This window comes from Acipenser ruthenus, chromosome 51 (assembly GCF_902713425.1).
Source record: "Acipenser ruthenus chromosome 51, fAciRut3.2 maternal haplotype, whole genome shotgun sequence".
Classification (NCBI taxonomy): Eukaryota; Metazoa; Chordata; class Actinopteri; order Acipenseriformes; family Acipenseridae; genus Acipenser; species Acipenser ruthenus.
In genome coordinates this window covers 581909-607619 of record NC_081239.1, presented here as the reverse complement: position 1 = coordinate 607619, position 25711 = coordinate 581909, and the positions used below count along the sequence as shown (strand labels likewise).

At 42.7% G+C, this 25711-nt stretch overlaps 2 protein-coding genes across 3 annotated transcripts; one reads left to right on the top strand and one right to left on the bottom strand.

The window, feature by feature from the left end:
• The first annotated feature begins 14 nt into the window (after positions 1 to 14).
• LOC117398600 (cofilin-2-like) lies at positions 15 to 6541 on the top strand. Its single transcript, XM_059015691.1, has 4 exons — positions 15 to 173; positions 3074 to 3381; positions 5406 to 5482; positions 6333 to 6541. The coding sequence occupies exons 1-4, from the start codon at positions 171 to 173 to the stop codon at positions 6443 to 6445; spliced, it is 501 nt and encodes a 166-aa protein (XP_058871674.1). The 5' UTR covers positions 15 to 170; the 3' UTR covers positions 6446 to 6541.
• A 1253-nt stretch (positions 6542 to 7794) lies between these two features.
• On the bottom strand, positions 7795 to 24561 carry LOC117967791 (sorting nexin-32-like). 2 transcript variants are annotated; one of them, XM_034915195.2, is made up of 13 exons: positions 24403 to 24561; positions 21063 to 21167; positions 19884 to 19994; positions 19509 to 19630; positions 17792 to 17915; positions 17041 to 17145; positions 15006 to 15111; positions 13575 to 13650; positions 13441 to 13480; positions 12772 to 12858; positions 12391 to 12550; positions 12111 to 12196; positions 7795 to 11290 (listed from the first exon to the last, which is right to left on the bottom strand). In XM_034915195.2, exons 1-13 carry the CDS (start codon positions 24442 to 24444, stop codon positions 11237 to 11239), a joined length of 1218 nt encoding a protein of 405 aa, XP_034771086.2. In that variant the 5' UTR covers positions 24445 to 24561; the 3' UTR covers positions 7795 to 11236. The 2 variants fall into 2 exon arrangements, with proteins under 2 accessions (XP_034771086.2, XP_058871673.1); XM_059015690.1 differs by lacking the exon at positions 21063 to 21167.
• Positions 24562 to 25711: the final 1150 nt, after the last annotated feature.

Here is a 25711-nt window from a genome sequence, read left to right as displayed (position 1 = left end):
GCAAGCGCTTTAAGAGAGCGAGCGCGAAGGTCCCGGATTCTGAACCCTCCCCTTATTGCCGCTCAGTCGGTCGGTCAGTCAGTCTGCGAGAGCCCGGCGGAGAGTGTAGAGCTTCAGGAGAACCCAACTTAATAATTTAAATAAAACACTCCCTGTACGAAACCACAGACATGGTAGGTACACCCGTTACTATCAAACAATAACGGCACTGTTTTTGAATTGAAGGTTTTTGTTGAAAGTATGTGGTGTTTTCTTTTGAGCGGGGGGGATATAACGGGAGGTTGTTCGTCTCTCTCTCTCTCTTTTTTTTTTTTTATCATCCTGGCGCCATTTCGTTTCTCTGTCATCCTGAACGCGGCCTGCAGGCAGTGAAAATCATCGTCGATTCATTTCACCGGCATTTAGAATTAAGCCGCTTTTTTTAAAGTCTTTTTTTTTTTTTTTTTTTTTTTTAAATGTATTTGTACTTTTGTTAATGTACCGGTTTTAAAAAAAAATATATAAAATAAATAAACAGCCGAAACGAAAACGCACAAGGGAGAAAAACGGGCCTTTAAATTAACTGATTTTTTTTTTTTTTGGTTTTCCATAATTAGGTGCCCAGCCTGCCCCACCCAAATTTGTTCTCCGAAGCGATGTTTTTTTTTTAATTAATGAAAATACCACGACTCTTGTGTCATAAACAACTAATTTTACGTGACATTATCTCGTTTTACGCCGTTTAAATTCCTTTCAAATAGACTAAACGCGTTGCACCTTCAATTTCTTGAGCAGAGACAAAAATATACCTTTTTCTTTTACCTCCAATTTCCTTTTAAGCTTCGTTTAAATCGCTTATCTCTTTACGTTTGCTTTCAATTGAAATGTATTTACATTTCTTCAGTCCTTTTTTGCACATTTCGTCGATTAACTTATTTTTTCTAAGCGATTTAATGAATTAATTCATAGAAAGGAAGCCATATTCATAGACCTAGACTCGTGTTTTTTTATTTTTCCCCCCATGTCGCTATTTCTGATGCATATTTGTCATTTTTTCCTGGCTATTTCTTTTAGTACCGGTCAAATATTTAGTAGTCGGCCTAATGCAGAGCCTCTCAGAAATGAAATTTAATTTTTTTTTTCACTGGTTTAATTGTCCGATGCGAGACTTGAGTGCGAAGTGATTTATACCAACAATATAACGTAACTCTCATTGTATTTGATTTTAATTCCGTGTGTTAGATGTTGGACCGGCCGCATTGCATTTTCAATGATGCGATGGTTGACGCATTTTCTCCTTCTCTCTTTTTTTTTTTTTAAAGGAGAGAAATAATCTGCTAAGTCATCAATATAAAAATGAAACGGGGCAGTCATTTTTCTCCTCGCTTCAAACTAGAAGGAAGTGTGGTTGAGACGCGGAAGCTAAAAATACAGCAATTCTAACCAGAACGTTATTTTAATTTTATTTTTTTAAATAATCGTTCACACTTTGTAAAAACGAGTTACGAAATCGCCCGATTCCGGGCTCTCCTTTTTGAATGTATGTAAAAGTTTGCTCTAGGCAAAGCTAAATTTGAATTGCGTCACCGTCACACAGAGGTATTTACACGACTAAACCTTTATTCGTTTAATAGGGATTTCGTGTGACATTTATTTTCTATCGCAGTTGTATATTGCAAAGTGTGACCGGCGTTTCTGATCTGAGCATATTGCATTAACGTTACAGACACCTCGTCTAAAACGTGGATTAAAAAATAGTTATTTAATACAATCTATTTGTTTTACGTCGTCTTGCAACGTTTTATTGTATCCCTAAACACCGCGCTGTGTTTCATAATATACCCTGCAGTCTTGCGTGCAATCTGAAACGCAAACATTATCAAACTAAGAAACTGGGTCACTTGTCGTTTTGCATGCAGTCTTGTCGTCTAGCCAACCACGAAATTATTTATTACGAATTATTAAAAGGTGTGTGTGGAGGTGGGAGTGAGAATCTTATCGATCAACGTAAAAAAAATCGACCTTTAGCTAGTTGGGCGTTGTTTGAATTGCAGTACTGTCGACCTTTTAAACCCCAGACTCTTATGAGTCCCCGCGTTTCCTGTTCGTTTCTTCTCTCTCTCAAATGGAGGACTGCCATTTTTTTATTCTAACAAAGAGAAAGTGAGTGTCTTTTAATCCCGTAACACCGAGGAAACCGTCGCTTAGCACAAAAGTGACGTGTTTTTTTCAGAGCTTTGGTTTCTAGATCCAAAACGGGAACAGGAAATAGGTAGTCCTTGTATTGTCAGCCATCTGCGAGGTGTTTCTGCGCTAACCCCACGCCCTTCAAGCTGAATTCAAGAATCCATTCTCCTGTTCCAGCTCAAATCGGCCGTAATATTTAGCATAATTAATTGATATCCTGCATAGATGATCCACTTAGATTCATATTTGTATGCAAGACATACGTATTTTGATCAAGCAGTTGAAATGAAATCTCTGTAAATGGAACACTAATTAGAATTAGCTGGAAAATAGTTTGTGCAATTACAGTAATACAAATCCGTACTGAAACCCACTACCTATCACTTCACCTGTTCAAGAAAGAGATGCTTCTCTCTACAGTAGAATGTACTATTGGGTATTTCAGAGCTCTTTCATGTATGGTGGTGTGTGTGCATCCATTCCTATGCATGTTACCCTTGCATCCTATATACTTGCTAATTTATAGTACTGTTCTGAAGTGCTGTCACTGAACATCCAGGTAGTCAACTTTTTTAATACTGCTGTAGCAGGGGTGGAAATAATAGCAGTTAGATCCATTCCTGAGTTTTAATATCAAGTGGACACACCTGAGCTTGTTAGCTAGACACACTGGGGGGCTGATCAAGCTGGTAGCAGTAAAACCTGGAATGGATCACACTGCTGTGCAACAGGAATCTGATTCCCATCCCAGATCGATTTTCTGATCCTTATCTGGTTTCTCTTTTGGATTTTAATGAGAAGACCCACCTGAGCTTGTTGGCTGTACACACTGTGGCTAATCGGGTTCCTAGCGGGTCATATTTCCGTCGGTGGTGGGTCTTATTTTAATTTTTTAATTTACCCGCAGGCATCCGGAGTCACCGTCACAGACAACGTCATCCAGGTCTTCAACGACATGAAGGTGCGCAAGTCCCAGACGCAAGACGAGATCAAGAAGAGGAAGAAGGCGGTGCTGTTCTGCCTGAGCGACGACAAGAAGAACATCATCCTGGAGGAAGGGAAGGAGATCCTGGTGGGAGACGTGGGGGAGAGCGTGGACGACCCCTACCTGACCTTCGTCAAGATGCTGCCCGACAACGACTGCCGCTACGCGCTCTACGACGCCACGTACGAGACCAAGGAGACCAAGAAGGAGGACCTGGTCTTCATCTTCTGGTGAGGAGGCTGGGGGGTGGGGAGGACCTGGTCTTCATCTTCTGGTGAGGAGGCTGGGGGGTGGGGAGGACCTGGTCTTCATCTTCTGGTGAGGAGGCTGGGGGGTGGGGAGGACCTGGTCTTCATCTTCTGGTGAGGAGACTGGGGGGTGGTGTCGGTGTCATCTAGAACTTCACGATGGTGCTGGATTTGGAGGAGAGAGAAAAAATATTGATAAAGGGTGAGGAGTTTAGTCACTATTGCACTCCTTTCTTTCTTTCTCATTTTTTTCTCAAGTCTTATTTCCATTTCTCCTAAGCGTGTGTCGTTCCACCCCCAGTGTAAAAACACTTGGGATTTTTTTTCCCTAAAGCGCTCTCATTTTAAGTGTAGAGGCGAGCTGCAGTGTTTTACAGCAGGGTTGGTGTTCATTGTCAGGTTATTAATTTCAATTCAAGTCTTTTTACACATCTGTGTTGTATACCGGCAGCCTCGCCTCTGTTCGTGCTGCATCTCAAAGCATCACCCTTCTAATGGGAGAGCTTCCCGGGATGGTTTTTCTGAATCCGTTGCACAGAATTCCCCGGTCAGTTTTTAAATTCCCAGGAGCAGGGGACCATGGTGTGCTAACGAGAGGCGAGCCACTTGGGCAGGCAGTGCGGTCCAGTGGTTAAAGTCCAGGGCTTGTAGCCAGGAGTTCACTGTTTCAAATCCCAACTCTGCCACTGTGACCCGCTGCGTATGACCCTGAGCAAGTTATTTAACCTCTGTAAAGCGCTTTGTGATGGTGGTCCACTATGAAAGGCGCTATGTAAAAATATATTATTGATGGGCCAAGTGGCCTGTTCTCGTTCTCAAGTTTAAACATGTCATACTACTTGTGTTTTTTACCCACGTGCCCACCACCAAAAAATTCAAACTGGGACCCCAGGGATTGGAGACCGTGGTACAAACAGTTTCTTACAGCAGTGTGTCCATGCATTGCTCAGTGAGTATGGAGAAGGCGCACAGTGAATTTCTCTAGATCTTTTTATTTATTAAATGTAGTAGTGTCACCTCACAAACTGGTCCAATCCAGTTTGTTTTAATTTCCCAGTGCCTAGGACAATACGGATAGCCTTTAAGACTTGAAATAGGGTGTGGAGCAACAATGGTCTCTCTGTACTGTGCAGAAGACAATGCAAGGCCTGTACACACTGTACTGCAGATTCACAGCGAGAGCTTGAACACACAAACCCACACGTAGACACACACCCACACATGTACACACTTATGGTTTTGCAGTATTTGGAAACGGCTCTTTTTGACTGACGGTCCTCGCAAGTTTGACAAGTCACTGGTCACCCGAGCTTGTTTTCTGAATGCGACTTGAGAGCGTCTTGCACCTCTGTGGATTCAGGGGGATGCCAGCATTCCACTTGTATTGGGTTAGCTTGTGTTTTCAGAAAGACACACTTTTTTTTTTTTTTTTTATACCAGGCCCTCTATCTTCCTTCCTCAAACCATTTTAAGGAAATGACATTTGTCTGCAAGGACCGTGTTCACAGCTTGAGTAACAGGAAGGCTCTATATTGTGCTGTTGCAAACAAGAAAATGTGTTGGAACAAGTTGAAAGCTCCCTGCGTTTTAGATATTTTTGTAAAAATAAAATATATCTAAGATGGACACCCATACCCAACCTTGCTGTAGTCCCCGCTGTCTCTTTTTCTAATAATTTAAATACTGTCTTGTGAAAATCTTTGTTTTACAGTTATGCATTCGGTGAAAACACAGGCTTGATTTTGTAATTATAGGCCTCCAGATTTATATTTCTATTTGCACGGTTGCTTCCCCCCCCACCCCCCTGCGCACAGGGTCCAGTCACAGTGGCTTTCAATGCATGAAGATTCAGCAGGGTCCGTCTGGGGCTTCGGTTAAGCGTTTGGTAAAACAGACCTGTAGGATTTTCTTAACTCGAACCCTAAACAGCCTTGTGTGACCTCTCCAATTCATCCTCCTTCCTGTTTTTGTTTTTTTCTTATCTTTTAATTTATTCTCTTCCCCAGGGCCCCAGAAAACGCCCCCCTGAAGAGTAAAATGATCTACGCCAGCTCGAAGGATGCCATTAAAAAGAAATTCACAGGTAAACCAAACACACAGCCTAGGTGACTCATTGGCCTGTCGGTGGTGATTTGATGGGGCTGCAAGTCCATACTTGAATTTTATTTTTTTAGGGACAATACCTTTTTCTTTTTAGTTTGATTTAGGGGGGTTGGTTTCCACCTCCTACTCAATTCTTCTATTCCAAATTGAATAGCGAATGGAATATAAATGTAGGGTTTGGCTTGAACAAAATGAATGGCCATCCCGACTTGACAAGTAGACTGGTACAGTGTTGTGTTGCTACAGATTTTCCTCTGGCCCAGAATCGATCTAGATTTAAAATACAGGCAATTGTTGCATCATTCTGGCTAGCTAGGGTTTCCCCTTCATTATCAATTATTCAATGTGACCATATTCACAAACCACCCTTAAAGGGCCAGTACCTCACGTCGGCTTTATGTATTTGTGCTGCTTTTAAGAAGTTTGTTTTTTTTTAAAAATGGGAGCCAGAGGAAGTCTTAAAATAAAATCAGTACATAGGAAATTAAAGTGGGATTTAAAATCCCTAGAAAGTGTTTTTTTTTTTTTTTTTTTTTTTTTTTTTTTTTAAAGCTAAATAAATCTAACAAACTAAAGGAAAACATCACTGCTTTTTTTTTAAATGTTAATTTTATATACTGAATGGGATGTTCTATACCACTTGACCATATGGTGTCAGCCTTGTGTGTTCCTGTGGCTGTGTTCCTTTTTTTTATGTCATCAGAAAATTTGGTTCCCACCTCCTTGGTCACAGTTCACCGTGCTTGCTGCACCTCGATTTTTGGACACGTGAATTTGTCTGCGGGTTTGGCTGGGGAAATTGACAGTATTTTATTTTTTTTCTGCTCCAGGTATTAAACACGAGTGGCAGGTGAACGGTCTGGATGAGATCCGAGACAGGGCGACCCTGGCAGAGAAGCTGGGTGGTAGCACTGTGGTAACCTTGGAGGGGTCCCCTGTGTGAGATCGCCTCTGCCAGAGTGCAAGTGCTACTGGAGCCCCCCCTGGGCACTCATTGTCCTGTGCTGTTAGTCTGAGGGGTTGCGGGGGGGGGGGGGGGGGGGGGTAGTGGCTGCTGGAGTTGGTGTCGGGGAGGGGGATGGGGTGGGTGGGGGCTCCTTTGTTAATAAACTCCAACGTCAGGATTTCATTTTGGTTCATTAAAGAAAAAATAAATAAAGGAAAAAAAAAAATACAAAAGGAAAAAAAATTAAATCAAGTTATCTTCTCACCATCTTCCATTCTCCCCCTGCTTCCTTGCAAAGTCGATTTTATGATAATTAACTAAGAGATGGGAGAACCTTTATTGAAAATGTGTTGAGGGATGCATTTTTTTTTTGTAACACTTTTGCCAAAAATGCCATTTTGAAGTTTCGAAGCCTTCCTTTTTTTTTTTTCCCTTAAGTTTTAGGGAACAGTAAAATTCTAACATTTCCATGTGTAAGGTGTTAAAATATACTAAGCATTCCCGTCATCTCAAAACAACTGGGATGTTTTGTCTCATTTTTAAAGAGAAGAGATCACTAAATTTACTCCTATAAATATATAGGTCTTTAAAAATGAGGCATTACAAAAAAAAATGATACTGTAACTTTTTATTTGTTGTAAATGGTTTTGTTTCCAGAAGCTCTGTGCTAGATTCCACGTTTCTTTTGAAAGCTCAATTACGGCATGATTTATTTTTTATTTATTTAACTAGACAGATCAATAAGCACTTCGCATGTCTCTCGTTTAGAAGACTGCCTCTCCCCTTTTCTAAAGAGAAGCACTTTCTCACCCATCTTTAGTCACGATACCTTCCAGCCTCCATCTACGGTAAAGTAACAAATTGGCAATATAAAATTGACATTTACAACCCGAGCATGTGGCTCCCCACATCCTCCAGCTTAACCTGGAGGTGAAACCCCTGTAATAATCTATAGGTTCTGCACTTGAATTGAAAAATCAGTTATGCCTGTAATTTGCTTGTGGGGGGGTAGAAACAACTAAGTTGTGTTAAATCTGAAATGCTAAAGAACAAATTAAAACAGACGCTTCCAAAACTGGTTGTCTGTACTGGTCCTGCCCCCTGTAGTGTTTAATGGTACCGCATGCAGCCCGGGCTGATTACACTGTTTCTATATTTCATGTCGAAGGTGACCAAATGTAGTGTGTGTCTCTCTGTCTCTCGCTCGTCTCCCTCCCTCCCCATTCACAGGCCAATGTAAAATTAAAATAAATACCTAAAGAAATTACTATGTAGTTGCTTGTGCTTGAACATGTGTGCCACTGCCCAGATTGGTTTGGGTGGGGTGAAGTTTGAATTTTTCTGTCTTTTGTACCCCCCCCCCCCCAGTTGAATTACTAATATGGAAGCCGCATTGATAACCACATTCAATAAAAAATACAATACACGATCCGTGCCTGCAGTCTGTGTAGTTCATTTTATTATATTTGTTCAGTGATTTAACCTTTAGACTAGAATAACAGTTTGTCTCTGAGTAGGTCGGTTGTTGGTTTCACAGACCCTGATTCGCACTAATCCTGGACTCCCTAATGTTTTGTTTTAGTGAAGGCAGACCAAGATTAGTATTTCGCAGTCTGTGAAACCAGACAATTTGAAGTTTCTTTTGGCATTTCTAAATTGTGTTCCTGTTTTTGGCTCTTGGGTTGTCTGCTGTCGTTTTGGGTTGTGCTGAGCTCAGACAGCCACCCCCCTGCAGGCTGTTTTGAGTAATGCAAAGTTTGCAGGGCTGGGAATAAGACTCCTATTGCACAGCAGCAGTCACCCATTCCAGGTTTAACTACTGGGAGTTTGATTAACCCCTGTGTGTCTAGGTAACAAGCTCAGGTGTGTCTCTTACTATTAATCGTAGTGAAACCCGGGGATGAATCACGCTGCTAAGCAATGGGAGTTGTGTAAGTTATTAATTTTTAACCCCTTCAGGTACACAAGGAATTAAGTGCTGCTTCTTCAAACGGTTTAAAATCCATGTGAGAGCGACTCCAGTATCGAGAGGAGGAAACTTGACAATTTGGACGACAGGATCCGACCTCTCGGTGGTGCAGTTCAAAACCTGTTTTGTGCACCTATTTTTAAAAATGAAAATTTTGCAGGACTTTATTGGTGGGAGACTTCTGGCCCTTCTGCTTAAAAAAAAAAAAGAAGACAATTGGGTCAAGTAAAAGAAAGTTTTGATAATTTTAAAAGAAGTGCTAAATGCCCTTCTCCGAATCCAAGAGTTCAACTTCTTAATAGTGCAAGAAGGGGTTAATGTGGGAGATCATAGCTCCGCTTGTGCGCCTCACTTCTGAGCTAGATTATTACATGAGAGCAGTCAAAAGTAATCGCCTTAAGCAATGGAAGATTTTTGGGGGGGGCGGTGGATTGGAATGCAGATAGTGACGTGCCTTAGACAAACACGCTTGTTGGATAATGGTGCACCTGAAACACAGCTTCATGGTGTCGTCAGCACTGCTGGTGCTGTGCTGCCCTCTACAGGATCTACCTGGAACTACATAGTGTTTAAACGTGTCATAATTTTGGCATAAATAATTTCCAACGGGGGTGTCGGTTTTAAAGTTTTAAACTTTAAGATTAAATCTGTTTAAACTTGAACATACCAGGAATGTCTGTAACCAGTCGGAATAGACTAAATAAAAAAAATTAAAAAATGCACCATATATAATATTGAATGTGTACAACATTGAATTGAATACGGAGAAAAAAACTATTAACACCTCCCAAGTTTGTTTATTTATTTATTTATTTATACATAAAAAAAATAAAATCTAGTTTTTTTTTCGCCAAAAGATGTGTTTATCTTATCTTTTAAAAATGATTTTCAGAAGGTACTGTTTTAATTATGAACGCGGGATTCGCACAGGTGCGCGTTCACGCTTATCAAAAAGAGGCGGCGCGCGTTCCCGTTTCTGGTTCTTCGTTCTCTCCTGGGATTAAAAGGGTCCGATTCAGGGAACCGGCTTTTTATAGGCTTAACCCAGCGGGCAGGTAAGGCAATTGACAAACAGTAACTAGAAGTAAATAAATAATTTATTTTATACCCCGTTTACAATAGCCGCTTTTTAAGCCTGCCTTGAGGCGGTTTTTAGCGCTTGCGGCTTTTTTTTTCTGTAGTGTAAACACAGCCGTCTCTAAAGTGCTGTGCTCCAGAGAGGGCTGGTTTTATCCTCTCAATACAAAAGCCTTTCTAATGCACTGTAAAGCCAAAAGTATATTAAAGTGATACGTCATGTGTACGGTGTTTCTTACGATGCAGAGAGGTCTCGCAGTTTGGGCGAGAGGACCAAACGGTACCAGGTGTGTGTGTGTGTTTGAAAAATACACCTTGTCCAAAGTGGAGAGATTTCACACTTTTCTGCATCTGCAATTTTGTGGTGATAGTTTCTGAAAAGGTTACCAGGTGGGTAGCAGTGATCCGTTTGGATGTTTCGACCACCTGGACTCAGGTGTGGGGGTTCTGTGCACACCGGATAAGACGTACTGGAATTTATGGAATAACACTTCGCTGCGATTGGTTGATTTCTGATCTGCGGTTTATTATCGAACACTTTGATTATAAAGTTAGCAAGTAAGTAATCGAAAATAAATTGTGTTACATGTGCAATTTATTTAATGCAATATATATATATATATATATATATATATATATGCTGTTCAAATAAATGTAGTAAATTGAAAAGACCTCCACACGCATTTGTAAACGTGTGTATTTACTAATGAAACAGGGTAGGAAACAAAAACTACATTTGAATATATTTTCTTTGAATTATCTACACCGTTTCTCCCACAGAATTATACACCGTATATGCAAAAAACCAAAAACACCAAGGTTAACATTAGAAACTCGATTCTGGTTATTAAAAAGATTTTTTAAAAATCGCCTCTTGTTATTTCACCTTCGGACTGATGGGAGGGCAGGTGTAGTCATTTGAATTATTTTTTAATTATTATGATTATATATATATAATTCAGATGGTTTTCTCCAGTGACTGGATAAGCAGGGCTTGGTGTGTGTCAGTATTTCACTTCTGGAATAGGTAACAACATGAACATACATACAACATACGCTACGTCATTACAGGCATACATACATTATACATGTGACACATCATTATATGCATACATAAATACATACATACATTATACACATGGTACGTCATTAAATGCATAACCCAGAATTGAGCAATAAAATATATATATATATATATATATATATATATATATATATATATATATACCCTTGCATCTCTGTGTGATCGTCCCCAATGCACAGATGAGCAGCTCAGTGGTTAGGGTGCTGGGCTGCAGCGTGGAAGGCAGTGGGTTTGAGGAGCTCAGTGGTTAGGGTGCTGGGCTGCAGTGTGGAAGGCAGCAGGTTTGAGGAGCTCAGTGGTTAGGGTGCTGGGCTGCAGTGTGGAAGGCAGTGGGTTTGAGGAGCTCAGTGGTTAGGGTGCTGGGCTGCAGTGTGGAAGGCAGTGGGTTTGAGGAGCTCAGTGGTTAGGGTGCTGGGCTGCAGTGTGGAAGGCAGTGGGTTTGAGGAGCTCAGTGGTTCAAGACAGAAAGAGAAAGTGCTGGGCAGATTTAGGGGAGCACTGCAAGGCTAAGATGGATGTTAGGTGAAGTAATAAAAAGATAACAAACAATAATAACATTCATTATTACAATAATAATAATCGCCACAATTGTAACAACGAAATGGAAGACGACACAATCTCCTCGCCTCGCCTGACCGTCCCGGATGCTGTCTGGCTGTCAGTGCTCCATTTTCAGAGAGATGAGACAGTTTCGCAGCAGCAGCAAACTCGCCTGCCAAGAGACCGAGAGCAAGAGAATCAGAGGAGGACCAGAGAGCCTCAGCAATCAGCCAGGCAGGGCAGCTTGGAGGAGGCGTTTCCTTTTCCTGTCCCATGACCTGCGAGGAGGCTCGCTGGTGCAGTGATTAGAGAAAGGGGCTTGATACCAGGAGGTTCAACTCCCAGCCACTGACTCACTGTGTGTGTGTGTGTGTGTGTCTCTGTGTGTGTGTGTGTGAGTGAGTCTCAGTGTGTGTGTGTGTGTGTGTGTGTGTGTGTGACCCTGAGCAAGTCACTTCACCTCCTTGTGCTCCGCCCTTCAGATGAGATGTAAAACAAACAAGCTCCTATTGGAAGTGACTCTGCAGCAGCAGCAGTTGTTGATGAAGCATAGTTCACCCCCCTAGTCTCTGTAAGTCGCTTTGGATAAAAGCATCTGCTAAATGACTAATAATAATAATAATAATAATAATAATAATAATAATAATGTCTGCAATAAAGAGTGATTTTTATAGCGATTGCTCAGTGGTTCTAGTGCTGGGCTGCAGTGGGTTTGAGGAGCTCAGTGGCTAGAGTGGAGGACAGGGTGTTTGAGGAGCTCAGGGTTCGAGTGCTGGACTGCAGGGTGTTTGAGGAGCTCAGTGGTTCTAGTGCTGGGCTGCAGTGGGTTTGAGGAGCTCAGTGGCTAGAGTGGAGGACAGGGTGTTTGAGGAGCTCAGTGGGTAGAGTGGAGGACAGGGTGTTTGAGGAGCTCAGTGGGTAGAGTGGAGGGCAGGGTGTTTGAGGAGCTCAGGGTTCGAGTGCGGAGGTATTGAAGGGATCGTTGCTCATACCTTGGCGTGCTTTAGTTCCAGCTCTGTCAGTTCAATCAGGTTCTTCCTGAAGGCAGACACCCTCCTCACCTTGAAATCCATTAGCTCTGGAACAGAAAACACGAGAAACGCGGCTCTGAACTCTCAGCCTCCCAGTCCCATGGAATTGGGAGTGCTGGTGAGAAATAAGACAATGGATGGGAGAGCCTTGGTTTGTTTAAATGAGAGACAGACAGGCAGGGAGGCAGGCAGTCAGGGAGGCGTAGAGAGAGAGACAGGGAGGCATCCAGACCTCCAGTACCTTGCTTGGCGGATCCGGAGAGCTTCTCGAATCTGTGACAGCAGAGCTGCTGGTGCCCCTCTGCCTGCTTCACCTCCTTGTTCTTCATGCGCGCCTTGTCCAGGACCTTATTGGCGTTCTCATAATCCGCCAGCGAGCGCACCCGGCGGTACAGCAGGTCCTGGAGAGACGGGGAGGGAGGGAGAGAGAGACACAGGAGGTCAGGACAGCAGTGAGTTTAAAAGAGCTGGCTTCAAACGTCATTTCAAAACCCCTGACTGTTTTTATAACCTCAGCAATCTGTGGGAGCAGTCCTGGGTTCTAGGTTCAGGTGTATGGGTGCTAGGTTACAGGTTCTAGATTTCTGGGTTCTAGGTTCAGTGCTAGTCCAGCAGTCCCTACCTTGGCAGCCTGTGAGTCTCTCATGTAGTATCGGAGCAGGTCTGAGAGTTTGAGATCCTTGTCCGAAGCCACTCGTCCCTCGACCTTCTACACACGAGAAAATTATTATTATTATTATTATTATTATTATTATTATTATTAAGTAATTTAATAGACAGCGGGAAATTTGAAATAGATACCTGCAGAGTGTTCTGCGGAGCGTCTTATGCGTTTAGCAATTTTATTAATTAGCAGCTTCTACAAATCTCAATCACGTAAACATAATCATGTCAAAGACTTTATGGGTGAAGTACTTCCAATTTAATATGTCAAGCTGTGCAATGGGGAGTCTTATTTCCATCCCTGCCGACAGCGTGTACATACAAAAGTCCTGTTTCTGTGATCCCTGCAATACTACTGCCTCCCAGCAGATGGCGATGATGTCATACAAATCCTCAGAAGCCTGCTCTGATAAGCACTGGCTCCCCCTGCTGTAGCGATCAGTTACTACAGGCATCTTAGTTGCCATTTTCTTTCTTTGACTGGTGCCAAACCACAGAAGCAATGGGGAGCTCTAATACATCTACAATCTACCTAGTCTGCAAGGTGCTTAAACTGTTCTGCAGGGAGAGATGAGCAGCTCTCAATAATGTGTCTTAAAAAAAAAACATCTTTTTATTGAATTCTTACCCGGAGTTTCTCAAACAGCTCTGCAAGTTTCAGAAAGTTCCTGAAAAAAAAAAAAAAAAAAAAAAAAAACATTAATTAAAAAACTATAACTCTAATAATGCAAATAAAGTTGCGTGCTTGCGCTCCACCCTTACCTGTTGACAATGCTGCTTTCCTGGGTCCCTAGGCTGCTCAACACAGATGAAATGGGGATGTAACCTTCAGCTACATCTGGAGGGAGGGGGAAAGACGTACAAAAATGAAAACCGTGACTTTCAACACTGCTCTGCGTGCTGGGAAAGCACAAACCTGGATGGGCTGAACGGGCTCTTGTTGCTCTCTCAGAAAAAGTTAAAGTAAAATTTACTGTCTCGGGTCCCCCTTGCATAACTAACAGTCTGACTGGCGAATCACGTCGCGCGACAGTCGATCCCGGTTCAGAAAGTGGACTGACTGGTTTGGGGTGTGAATACAGGTTAGACCGTGTGTAGAAAGTGGAACCCTAAAATTTAGGAGAACTTCAGGACTGCCCCGCCTCTCACTGCCTTCTGACACCCTCCTCAAGACCCCCGTTTACTCTGCGCTTGTAGACCTCCTGATCCGCCCCTCCTGCTCTGCTCTGGACTCGTCTGACCTCAGAACCACGTCACTGGATCCTCAGCTGATGCGCTATCCTTGCACTATCACACTGCTAACATGTCACTGTGGATACAACTCACTGTGATCCTAACTTGTTGCATCCTAGTTCATATTGTATTCTAGTAGTGTTATTATTATACACAGCATCCTAGTTCATATTGGATTCTAGTAGTGTTATTATTATACATAGCATCCTAGTTCATATTGGATTCTAGTAGTGTTATTATTATACACAGCATCCTAGTTCATATTGGATTCTAGTAGTGTTATTATTATACACAGCATCCTAGTTCATATTGGATTCTAGTAGTGTTATTATTATACACAGCATCCTAGTTCATATTGGATTCTAGTAGTGTTATTATTATACATAGCATCCTAGTTCATATTGGATTCTAGTAGTGTTATTATACATAGTATCCTAGTTCATATTGGATTCTAGTAGTGTTATTATTATACACAGCATCCTAGTTCATCTTGGATTCTAGTAGTGTTATTATTATACATAGCATCCTAGTTCATATTGGATTCTGGTAGTGTTATTATTATACACAGCATCCTAGTTCATATTGGATTCTAGTAGTGTTATTATTATACATAGCATCCTAGTTCATATTGGATTCTAGTAGTGTTATTATTATACACAGCATCCTAGTTCATATTGTATTCTAGTAGTGTTATTATTATACACAGCATCCTAGTTCATATTGGATTCTAGTAGTGTTATTATTTGCACTTGCTGTAAACTACACTGTATTTAAATATGAAGCTTGCATTGTAACCCTGCGCTGCCCTGCAACACCTGTGTGAGTCTCCTGGGATAAAGCAGGAGTCTGGCAAATAAACTAAAATAATAATAATAATAATAATAATAATAATAATAATATTAATAATAATAATAATAATAATAATAATAATAATAATAATAGCCTGTTTTTTTTACTTACTTTTGTGTGATCTGGTCATCCGGTCAGCCTTCATGCTGGCGTCCTTCACCCGGACGTGGTACTCCAGGAGGAAGGTCCTCTCGTGGTCAAAGAAGTCGTCCACTTCCTGTGTCAAAGGGCAAGGGGTCAACACCTTAAGTTAAGGAAGCTGCTTTGTGTCTTGGTGGGACTGGGTTTCAGGAGACCAGGTTTCAGGTCGCTGCGTGACACACCAGGCAGGGAGACTTGGGGGTTTGATACAGCGAACCTCAAACCAGGCAGGGAGACTTGGGGGTTTGATACAGCGAACCTCAAACCAGGCAGGGAGACTTGGGGGTTTGATACAGCGAACCTCAAACCAGGCAGGGAGACTTGGGGGTTTGATACAGCAAACCTCAAACCAGGCAGGGAGACTTGGGGGTTTGATACAGCGAACCTCAAACCAGGCAGGGAGACTTGGGGGTTTGATACAGCGAACCTCAAACCAGGCAGGGAGACTTGGGGGTTTGATACAGCGAACCTCAAACCAGGCAGGGAGACTTGGGGGTTTGATACAGCGAACCTCAAACCAGGCAGGGAGACTTGGGGGTTTGATACAGCGAACCTCAAACCAGGCAGGGAGACTTGGGGGTTTGATACAGCGAACCTCAAACCAGGTCTCCTGGAACCAGGTTTCAAGCTGCTGTTCCTGGAAAAGTGGCTCTGTGTTTCCCTCGGCTTTAGACCTACATTGAGGCAAGCCGTCACTCTGCAGAGAGATCTAACACTGTGGCCAAATGTTTAGCATCACCTAGAATTTTAGGATTGAGACAATTTTAGGATTGAGACAAAAAAAAAAAAACATATATATATATATATATATAAAACATAATTTCTGTCTTATTTATCAGCATGTAATCAAAGAAACTACAAAATGATATGAAAACTACCGGAAGCCATAATAACAGTACAAGTAGGATTTCATGTTAGATTTCAAAATGTCACTTTTTTTTTCAATTTGTCAGTTTTTCGTTAAGTTATCTGGGAAAACTACAAAGCGCTGGGTGTGGAATTCAATATGTTAACAAGGGAACATTATTCAGCAGCTTTCATTGGACTCTATGAAGCTGAGGGAGTTCATTCTATATAGAGGGTGTGGAATTCAATATGTTAACAAGGGAACATTATTCAGCAGCTTTCACTGGACTCTATGAAGCTGAGGGAGTTCATTCTATATAGAGGGGGTGGAATTCAATATGTTAACAAGGGAACATTATTCAGCAGCTTTCAATGGACTCTATGAAGCTGAGGGAGTTCATTCTATATAGAGGGGGTGGAATTCAATATGTTAACAAGGGAACATTATTCAGCAGCTTTCAATGGACTCTATGAAGCTGAGGGAGTTCATTCTATATAGAGGGGGTGGAATTCAATATGTTAACAAGGGAACATTATTCAGCAGCTTTCATTGGACTCTATGAAGCTGAGGGAGTTCATTCTATATAGAGGGGGTGGAATTCAATATGTTAACAAGGGAACATTATTCAGCAGCTTTCATTGGACTCTATGAAGCTGAGGGAGTTCATTCTATATAGAGGGGGTGGAATTCAATATGTTAACAAGGGAACATTTTTCAGCAGCTTTCATTGGACTCTATGAAGCTGAGGGAGTTCATTCTATATAGAGGGGGTGGAATTCAATATGTTAACAAGGGAACATTATTCAGCAGCTTTCACTGGACTCTATGAAGCTGAGGGAGTTCATTCTATATAGAGGGGGTGGAATTCAATATGTTAACAAGGGAACATTATTCAGCAGCTTTCATTGGACTCTATGAAGCTGAGGGAGTTCATTCTATATAGAGGGTGTGGAATTCAATATGTTAACAAGGGAACATTATTCAGCAGCTTTCATTGGACTTCACGAAGCAAAATTAGTTCATTCTACAGGATGCTGAACAATATAACGGATTCTGCCTTGTAAAGACAAGCAGCTGTCTTCAGCCCTGATTGGCAGCAGTCTTGGGAGCTGCTTACTGACAATCAATAATCAATAACCAATAATCAATAACGGTGACCTTTAGGCCGGACGTGCTGGCAATCAGGGCTTCGTCGGCGGTCTTCACCATGTTCTTGAAGAAGCCGCCAAAGATTTCCTTCTTGTTCTTCCCTCGTACGCTCAGCTGAGGAGACAAAACCCGCGTCTTCAAGAACCTCCACAAAAAAACAACACTAACATTTTACAGTTTTAGCAGCGACCGTTTTTTCAGGGTAAGCGTTTTAATATTCAGGAACACCTGCTGTCTAACAGCTCTACATAGATACGTGATCCGTTTGAATTTCTCTGCTTTAATAAATCAGTTTTTAAATTGTAGAATATCTTGAAGTATCTATTTTTTTAGACTGCGAAGAACTACACAGCCCTGATGATTGGGTACAGCGCTGATGAAAGCGTTTGTTTAGTTTTCTTGCAGTTTCTGAGCGAGTGATTGAATTCTCTCTTCTCCCTCTCCTCCCCCCTCCCTCTTCTCTCCCTCCCCATCCCCTTCCTCCTCTCCCCTCCTCCCCATCCCCTTCCGCCTCTCCCCTCCTCCCCTTCCCTCTCTCCCTCATCTCTCTCTCCCCCTCCTCCCCTTCCCTCTCTCCCCCTCCTCCCCTTCCTCCTCTCCCCTCCTCCCCTTCCCTCATCTCTCCCTCCCCATCCCCTTCCTCCTCTCCCCTCCTCCCCATCCCCTTCCTCCTCTCCTCTCCTCTCCTCTCCCCTCCCTTCCCTCTCCCTCTCCCCTCCCTTCCCTCTCCCTCTCCCTCTCCCTCCCCCTCCTCACTCACGTCTTGGTCGTACTCCAGGAACACGTAGAAGTTGTGGTCTCTCCTCAGTACAGGGTGCGCTGCCAGTCTCTGTAGAAACACCTCGTGCATCGCCACGGTCTTCTTAAAGATCGCCAGGTACTCCCTGAAGCACACGACACAGCCAGCAACCCAGAGAGCAGACATTAGAGCGGGGAGGGGGGGGCAAACTCCAGTCCTCAGGGAGGGGGGGGCATCTGGATTTCATTCCAACTTGAGCTCTCAATCAAATTCATTGATCTAATTATGTGTTCAAGGTCTTCTACAGTTGATGAGGATTTTTAAAAATGAGCTTGATTCGAGGAGTCTGTGAAACATTGCGAAGACCAGAGAGAAGCATTAAAATGGGTCCCGATTAATTAAATAATAATTAGAGCAATTAAGAGCTCGGGGTTGATTAAAATTATATTTGAAATAGAAGAGTCTCTCTCTCTCTCTCTAACTTGACATTAGAAAAACAGACCCATTCACAATGAACCCCATAACAACAGACCTACTAAATGGCTGTGTGGTCCAGTGGTTAAAGAAAAGGGCTTGTAACCAGGAGGTCCCCGGTTCAAATCCCACCTCAGCCACTGACTCATTGTGTGACCCTGAGCAAGTCACTTAACCTCCTTGTGCTCCGTCTTTCTGGTGAGACGTAGTTGTAAGTGACTCTGCAGCTGATGCATAGTTCACACACCCTAGTCTCTGTAAGTCGCCTTGGATAAAGGCGTCTGCTAAATAAACAAATAATAATAATAATAATAATAATAATAATAATAATACTAAATACAATGAGATTTGAAGCCGATCGGTCTCCATTAACTCACACAGCAACAGTACTGGGGATCTGACAGCCAGCTTATTCAAATCAGTACAGACAGTCAAAACCGCTGCACTGCACTTGTGCACCGGAGAGCTCTGTAATGAGGATCCGAGAGGAGACACGGTCCAGACAGCTTTTATTTTTTTACTTCCTGTATATATTTTAATCGCTAATTGCGAACTCAAAGTCTTTTTCTGTGTCTTTGAGACTTCTCGTCAAAATCTTTGTCGTTGAATTTCTAACTGACTCTTTCTAGCGTTCCGCAGTACAGGCAGTAGAAAAATAGTCACTCAAAAGCAGATGAATAACGCGCTGCAGGGACGGGAATAAGACTCCCGTTGCAGTGCAGTCTGATCCACTCCTGGTTTTACTGAGAGTTTAATAAGACAGACCTGAGCTTGTAGTAAAACACACTAAAATCAAACCTGTAGTAAAACCTGGAATGGATGCAACTACTATTATTAATGAGTCAATTAGCGGAGGCTTTTATCCAAAGCGGCTTGCAGAGACTAGGAGGGTGAACTCTGCTTCATCAACAACTGCTGCTGCTGCTGCTGCAGAGTCACTTCCAATAGGAGCTCGTTTGTTTGACGTCTCATCCGAAGGACGGAGCACAAGGAGGTGAAGTGACTTGCTCAGGGTCACACACACACACACACACACAGTGAGTCAGTGGCTGAGCTGGGATTTGAACCTCCTGGTATCAAGACCCCTTTTCTTTAACCACTGGATCAGCGAGCCTTTCTTCAGATGTACTCAAATGCAGTTGTGGTTGCAATCTATTACCATATTAAATGACATTCGCAGAACAATATTAAATAATGATTATTTCCATAAACAGCGTGACGTTTTGGCGCCCCCTGGCGTGACGGAGTGGCCCTGCGGACTCACGCTTCCAGTTCCTGCTTCATCTTGGCGAACTCCTCGCGGGTCATCGAACCGTCGCCCTCCCCCAGCTTCTGCAGCTTCTCTCGGGACGCCTCGAAATCTGGCTTGGGGGGTGCGGGAGGGATCTGAGGGTGGGGAGGACGGGGAATGGGACAATCAGGAAAAACAAAAATGACACTTACTGTAGCTTACAAAATATTTCCATAAATCTTGTCTTTACCAGGTGAGACCCCTGACTGTTCGACTCCCCCTGCACACCACGCGGCCGTGCCTTTACCAGGGGAGACCCTCTGCGGGGAGGGGGGGGGGGGGGGACCTCAAACTGCTTGTAACCCCCCCCCCCCCACATCAACCCACCCACCCCTCCCGGTGACTCACGATGATCCCGGCATAGTCCTCATTCTCCAGGTAAGTGTCGTGAAGCCAGATGAACTCCTCGTGCTGTCTGACCACGGAGAACTCCGCTCTCTTGAAGCGAGGCAGGCTAGTCTGAGGAACAAGACAAACAGGAGACACAGCTAGCGAGACTGCATCACCCCAGCAGCGTGCAAATCTGATCAGAAGCCTGGCATCTCTAAATAATAAATAAATAAATAATTTATTTCTTAGCAGACGCCCTTATCCAGGGCGACTTACAAGATATCACATTATTTTTACATACAATTACACATTTGTACAGTTGGGTTTTTACTGGAGCAATCTAGGTAAAGTACCTTGCTCAAGGGTACAGCAGCAGTGTCCCCCACCTGGGATTGAACCCACGACCCTCCGGTCAAGAGTCCAGGTCCCTAACCACTACTCCACACTGCTGCTGTTACCTATACACTGTGGCTAATCAAGCTGGTAGCAGTAAAACCTGGAATGGGTGAAACTGCTATGCAACAGGAGTCTTATTCCCATACCTGATATCTAAGGGTTTGGTTTGACCAAACTAGACTAGGATATTTTTTTTTGTGATAATCCCAGGATGGCCTGATGATTCACTGGCACTGTCCAAACTCCCCCTCAGCAGATTATCAGCGCTGGTGGGATTGAATTAGGGATCCAAGATGGGGCGTTCCTGAAAGCAGCTAGACGAGCAGAAAACTAGGCGAGGCTGTGTTGGTATAGGGGCAGCGCTATACGAACGACGTTACGTTAACCTGCTGAACGACGTTACGTTAACACACCAAACGATTACACAGAGCTGCGCAGCTGTCCAGGTGCTGAACTGAAAAGCCGAGACAAACAAACAGGACGTTTCGAAATCCAAAGTGAAATACCGCTGGTATTTGAGAGATCATTTTATAGTTTTCTTTGATTACATGATGTTAGATAAAAGATCTAAATTATGTTCGTGCAGTTTTATTTTTTAATTATGTCTCAATCCTAAAATCCTACGTGATGCTAAAGTGTTATAGAAAAAAACAGCCTTGTGCTGCATCAGACTATCACAACCGTTTCAAATCCCATTACAAATGTATTTTTTTTCAACCTCTGGATCCTCTTCTGAGAAAAAGCGTCATGAAGCCTGGTCAATGATAATCAGCTGAGCGGTCGGTCGGTCAGTCGTGTTACCTTGGTGTGGACGGTGAACTTGACCTTGTCCCGCTCGCTGACCGCGTCCGAAATCTCCACCTGGAGCAAGGAGTCATGGTGGAGATCCACAGAGACTGACCGAGACTGAGAGAGAGAGAGAGAGAGAGAGAGAGAGAGAGAGAGAGAGAGAGAGAGAGAGAGAGAGAGAGAGAGAGAGAGAGAGAGAGAGAGAGGGAGAGGTCAGATAGACGGCCGTACTAACAAGTGTGGTCACTTTAAAAAGAAAATGGATAACGACACAGAACGTCTGTACAGCGCTGAAACACGACGTTTAAAAAAAACAACTGTACTGCTGAACCTCGTCTTCTTTAATATCAGCATCGCAAGGGTATCCGTGGATTATAAAAAATAAGAGACGGGCCTCTTCAGCGAGTCGCAGGAAAACAATTCCATCTCGGGTTTCTGTGACAGTTTAGAAACTCCGCCTTCGCTCTCGTAGTTTATGATGTCACAGAAACCCTAGATGGAATTATTTTCCTGTTACACACTGAAGCCCATCTATTATTCATTCATTCATTCATTCTCTCTCTCTCTCTCTCTCTCTCTCTCTTCCACTTCCAAGGCTTATTTTAATTTTAATTTTTTTTAAATGGGAGGTTTCCGGATTCTCACACTGATAACAGTCCGAGTGGGTTCAGCAAGACACCCAATTCAACCTGCTTTCTATCTTCACACAGCATGACCTACTTCTCACAGCGGCCAGCCTGTGTGCCTGGTACACTGTCTCAAGCATGCTTTCACTGCATCACCCCCAGCCTGTGTGCCTGGTACACTGTCTCAAGCATGCTTTCACTGCATCACCCCCAGCCTGTGTGCCTGGTACACTGTCTCAAGCATGCTTTCACTGCATCACCCCCAGCCTGTGTGCCTGGTACACTGTCTCAAGCATGCTTTCACTGCATCACCCCCAGCCTGTGTGCCTGGTACACTGTCTCAAGCATGCTTTCACTGCATCACCCCCAGCCTGTGTGCCTGGTACACTGTCTCAAGCATGCTTTCACTGCATCACCCCCAGCCTGTGTGCCTGGTACACTGTCTCAAGCATGCTTTCACTGCATCACCCCCAGCCTGTGTGCCTGGTACACTGTCTCAAGCATGCTTTCACTGCATCACCCCCAGCCTGTGTGCCTGGTACACTGTCTCAAGCATGCTTTCACTGCATCACCCCCAGCCTGTGTGCCTGGTACACTGTCTCAAGCATGCTTTCACTGCATCACCCCCAGCCTGTGTGCCTGGTACACTGTCTCAAGCATGCTTTCACTGCATCACCCCCAGCCTGTGTGCCTGGTACACTGTCTCAAGCATGCTTTCACTGCATCACCCCCAGCCTGTGTGCCTGGTACACTGTCTCAAGCATGCTTTCACTGCATCACCCCCAGCCTGTGTGCCTGGTACACTGTCTCAAGCATGCTTTCACTGCATCACCCCCAGCCTGTGTGCCTGGTACACTGTCTCAAGCATGCTTTCACTGCATCACCCCCAGCTGTCTGTCTGTCTCTTCAGGGCTGGGAATCAGACTCCTATTGCACAGCAGTGTGATCCAGTCCAGGTTTCACTGCTACCAGCTTGATCAGCCCCCAGTGTGTCTAGCTAACAAGCTCAGGTGTGTCTGATTATTAAACTCCTAGCGAAACCAGGGATGGGAATCAGACTCCTATTGCACAGCAGTGTGATCCATTCCAGGTTTTACTGCTACCAGCTTGATCAGCCCCCAGTGTGTCTAGCTAACAAGCTCAGGTGTGTCTGATTACTAAACTCCTAGTGAAACCAGGAATGTAGAAATGGATTTATGTATTTCGATTACAGTACGGGTAGCATTTGGGTTCGCGTCCGGTCTGTTTGATGAATTAGCTTTTATCTTGGTTAAGCCCGCCCGGGCAAAAAAACGTTTTAATATGTTTTGAATTTTCGACAGGGCCTTTTCAAGAAAATCAATCTGTGTCTCTCTGGAAAAGCAAAGGAAAACAAAAGCGTTTTATTAAAAATATAGAATAATAATAATAATAATAATAATAATAATAATAATAATAATAATAATAATAATAATAATAATAAACACATTTTTTTAATTGCTCCCAAACTTAATTATTTACTGTATTTTTTAATATTATTTTCTCTCGTTTGAATTTGCTCTTACTACTGATTTTACTGTATTTCATAACTGCACTTATCTGGAATGTGATATTTTGTACTGTGATATTTTGTAAGTCGCCCTGGATAAGGGCGTCTGCTAAGAAATAAATAAATAAATAAATAATATCGAGCCACGCAACGTTGCTGAATCCTACGTTTACCGTACCAGGAACAGGATATGAACTCCGCCTATAGCCTATAGCCTCTCTCTCTATATATATAATATATATACACACACACACACATTGTGCATTTAACTCTACTCTGTTCGTAGCTTTCTGCTAAGCTGTGTGTCCCACTGTGAACACGTACTAAGAAATAAACTACACTCAAAACGATTCCCTTTTTAACAACGAAGTAATCATCGTGCATTCTTGTAGGGTTCTCTGCAGCACTGGCCGGTTTTTGTTTGATATGGGGTGGGGGGGTTCACTATGCACAACACTGTTTGGATTCATTATGCACAACACTGTTTGGTTTCCTTATGCACAACACTGTTTGGATTCCTTATGCACAACACTGTTTGGATTCCTTATGCACAACACTGTTTGGATTCATTATGCACAACACTGTTTGGTTTCCTTATGCACAACATGTTTGGATTCATTATGCACAACACTGTTTGGATTCATTATGCACAACACTGTTTGGTTTCATTATGCACAACACTGTTTGGTTTCCTTATGCACAACACTGTTTGGTTTCCTTATGCACAACACTGTTTGGATTCCTTATGCACAACACTGTTTGGTTTCCTTATGCACAACACTGTTTTTAATACAAACCATGCATTTTTTAAAAAAATCCAGTAGCGTTGACTTTCAATGTCAAATCTCCGTGCACGACGTAAGTGGTTCAACAAATGTTATTGTAAACGCGAGCTACGATCCCAAAAGTTTATGCAATTCGTTATGCAAATTTAATATATATATATATGTATTGTTATGATGATAAACTATATTCACAAGTGTATCAAATAAACGTTCGCGTCCCGGCGTTTGATAGCTTTACATCGTATTTCGTATATATTTTGTTGTTAAAACAGGTGTATTATTATTATTATTATTATTATTATTATTATTATTATTAACAGTGTAAGTGAGAACGGGTTAAATCATGTTTATTTTCCCATTTTAAAATAAATAATACGAAATGAAAATTAAAAACGCGGCGTCACCGGCCTTACCTTGTTATCCTCGCCCACAAACAGAGCCTGGCTTTCGTCCATTTTATTCTACCTTTTAATATATCACAGCGATCAGCCAGAATCTAAAATAATTCAAAACGTGCTTCTCTATCTGAATCGACACTGAACTCGGATTAGTCAGCTGATTCCGACCAGACCCCTTTAAAAATCACCTGACCGCTCATCACCGAGCCCGCCCACTCTCCGCGCTGATTGGCGCAAGCGAGCTGCTCTGCGTGAGCCATTGGCCAACTCTCACGTCAAACACACGGGCAGAGAGCGAGGTTTCCGCTTAAGGTGGACTGGAATCAAAGTCAACAAATGCAAAGGTTTGAAACCAGTTATTATTATCCTGCTACCTTAAAATACAAACTACATTATGTCTTCTATTACAGTTAGCTATAGAGAAATAGCTGAGTAACAGCCACGCTGTGTGGTCCAGTGGTTAAAAAAGTGGGCTTGCAACCATGAGGTCCTCGGTTCAAATCCCACCTCAGCCACTGACTCATTGTGTGACCCTGAGCAAGTCACTTCACCTCCTTGTGCTCCGTCTTTCGGGTGAGACGTAGTTGTAAGTGACTCTGCAGCTGATGCATAGTTCACACACCCTAGTCTCTGTGAGTCGCCTTGGATAAAGGCGTCTGCTAAATAAACAAATAATAATAATAATTTTGTCAAACGCCTGCTTTGGTTTTACTCACTTGAGGGTAAATCTGCAATGTGGATGCTGGGATGTGTCGCCCTCTAGAGCGCAGTGAGAGAACTGCAACGTGCTGTTCAGTGCGCAATAAGCAACAGAGTTTTGTCTGTGTCTCTTAAGAAGTCACAGAGCCGCTCCAAATATAAGGCGACTTTTAAAACGAGAGTAAAATTCGCCCTGATTTCCAACCGAAAAATAAATAAATAAATAAATAAATAAATAAATAAATAAATAAATAAGAAAAAGAAGAAAAACCTGAGCACATGATGCTAGTTTCGTGTTGTTTGTATACTCTGAGTAAATTAATGGTACAACCAAAAAATATGCTTTAAAACAAACAGCATTTATTTAATTTAACAATATAATACGTGTTAAAAAAAGTTATCAGGTAATTGCGTGATAGGGATCATTTATAGGGGCTTTTTTTTTTTACACCCGTGTTGTTTGAGTGGATGCGCTGTAAGTAGGATACAGTCACTCTAATAAGCACATGTACTGCCCTGACTCACGAGTAAATCCTTTACCAGCTTTGGAAAAAACGGAACTGTGGGATCACATCTGTCCATGTAGAATGTTTATGCTGTTCTGCGTTGTTAAATTAAATAAATG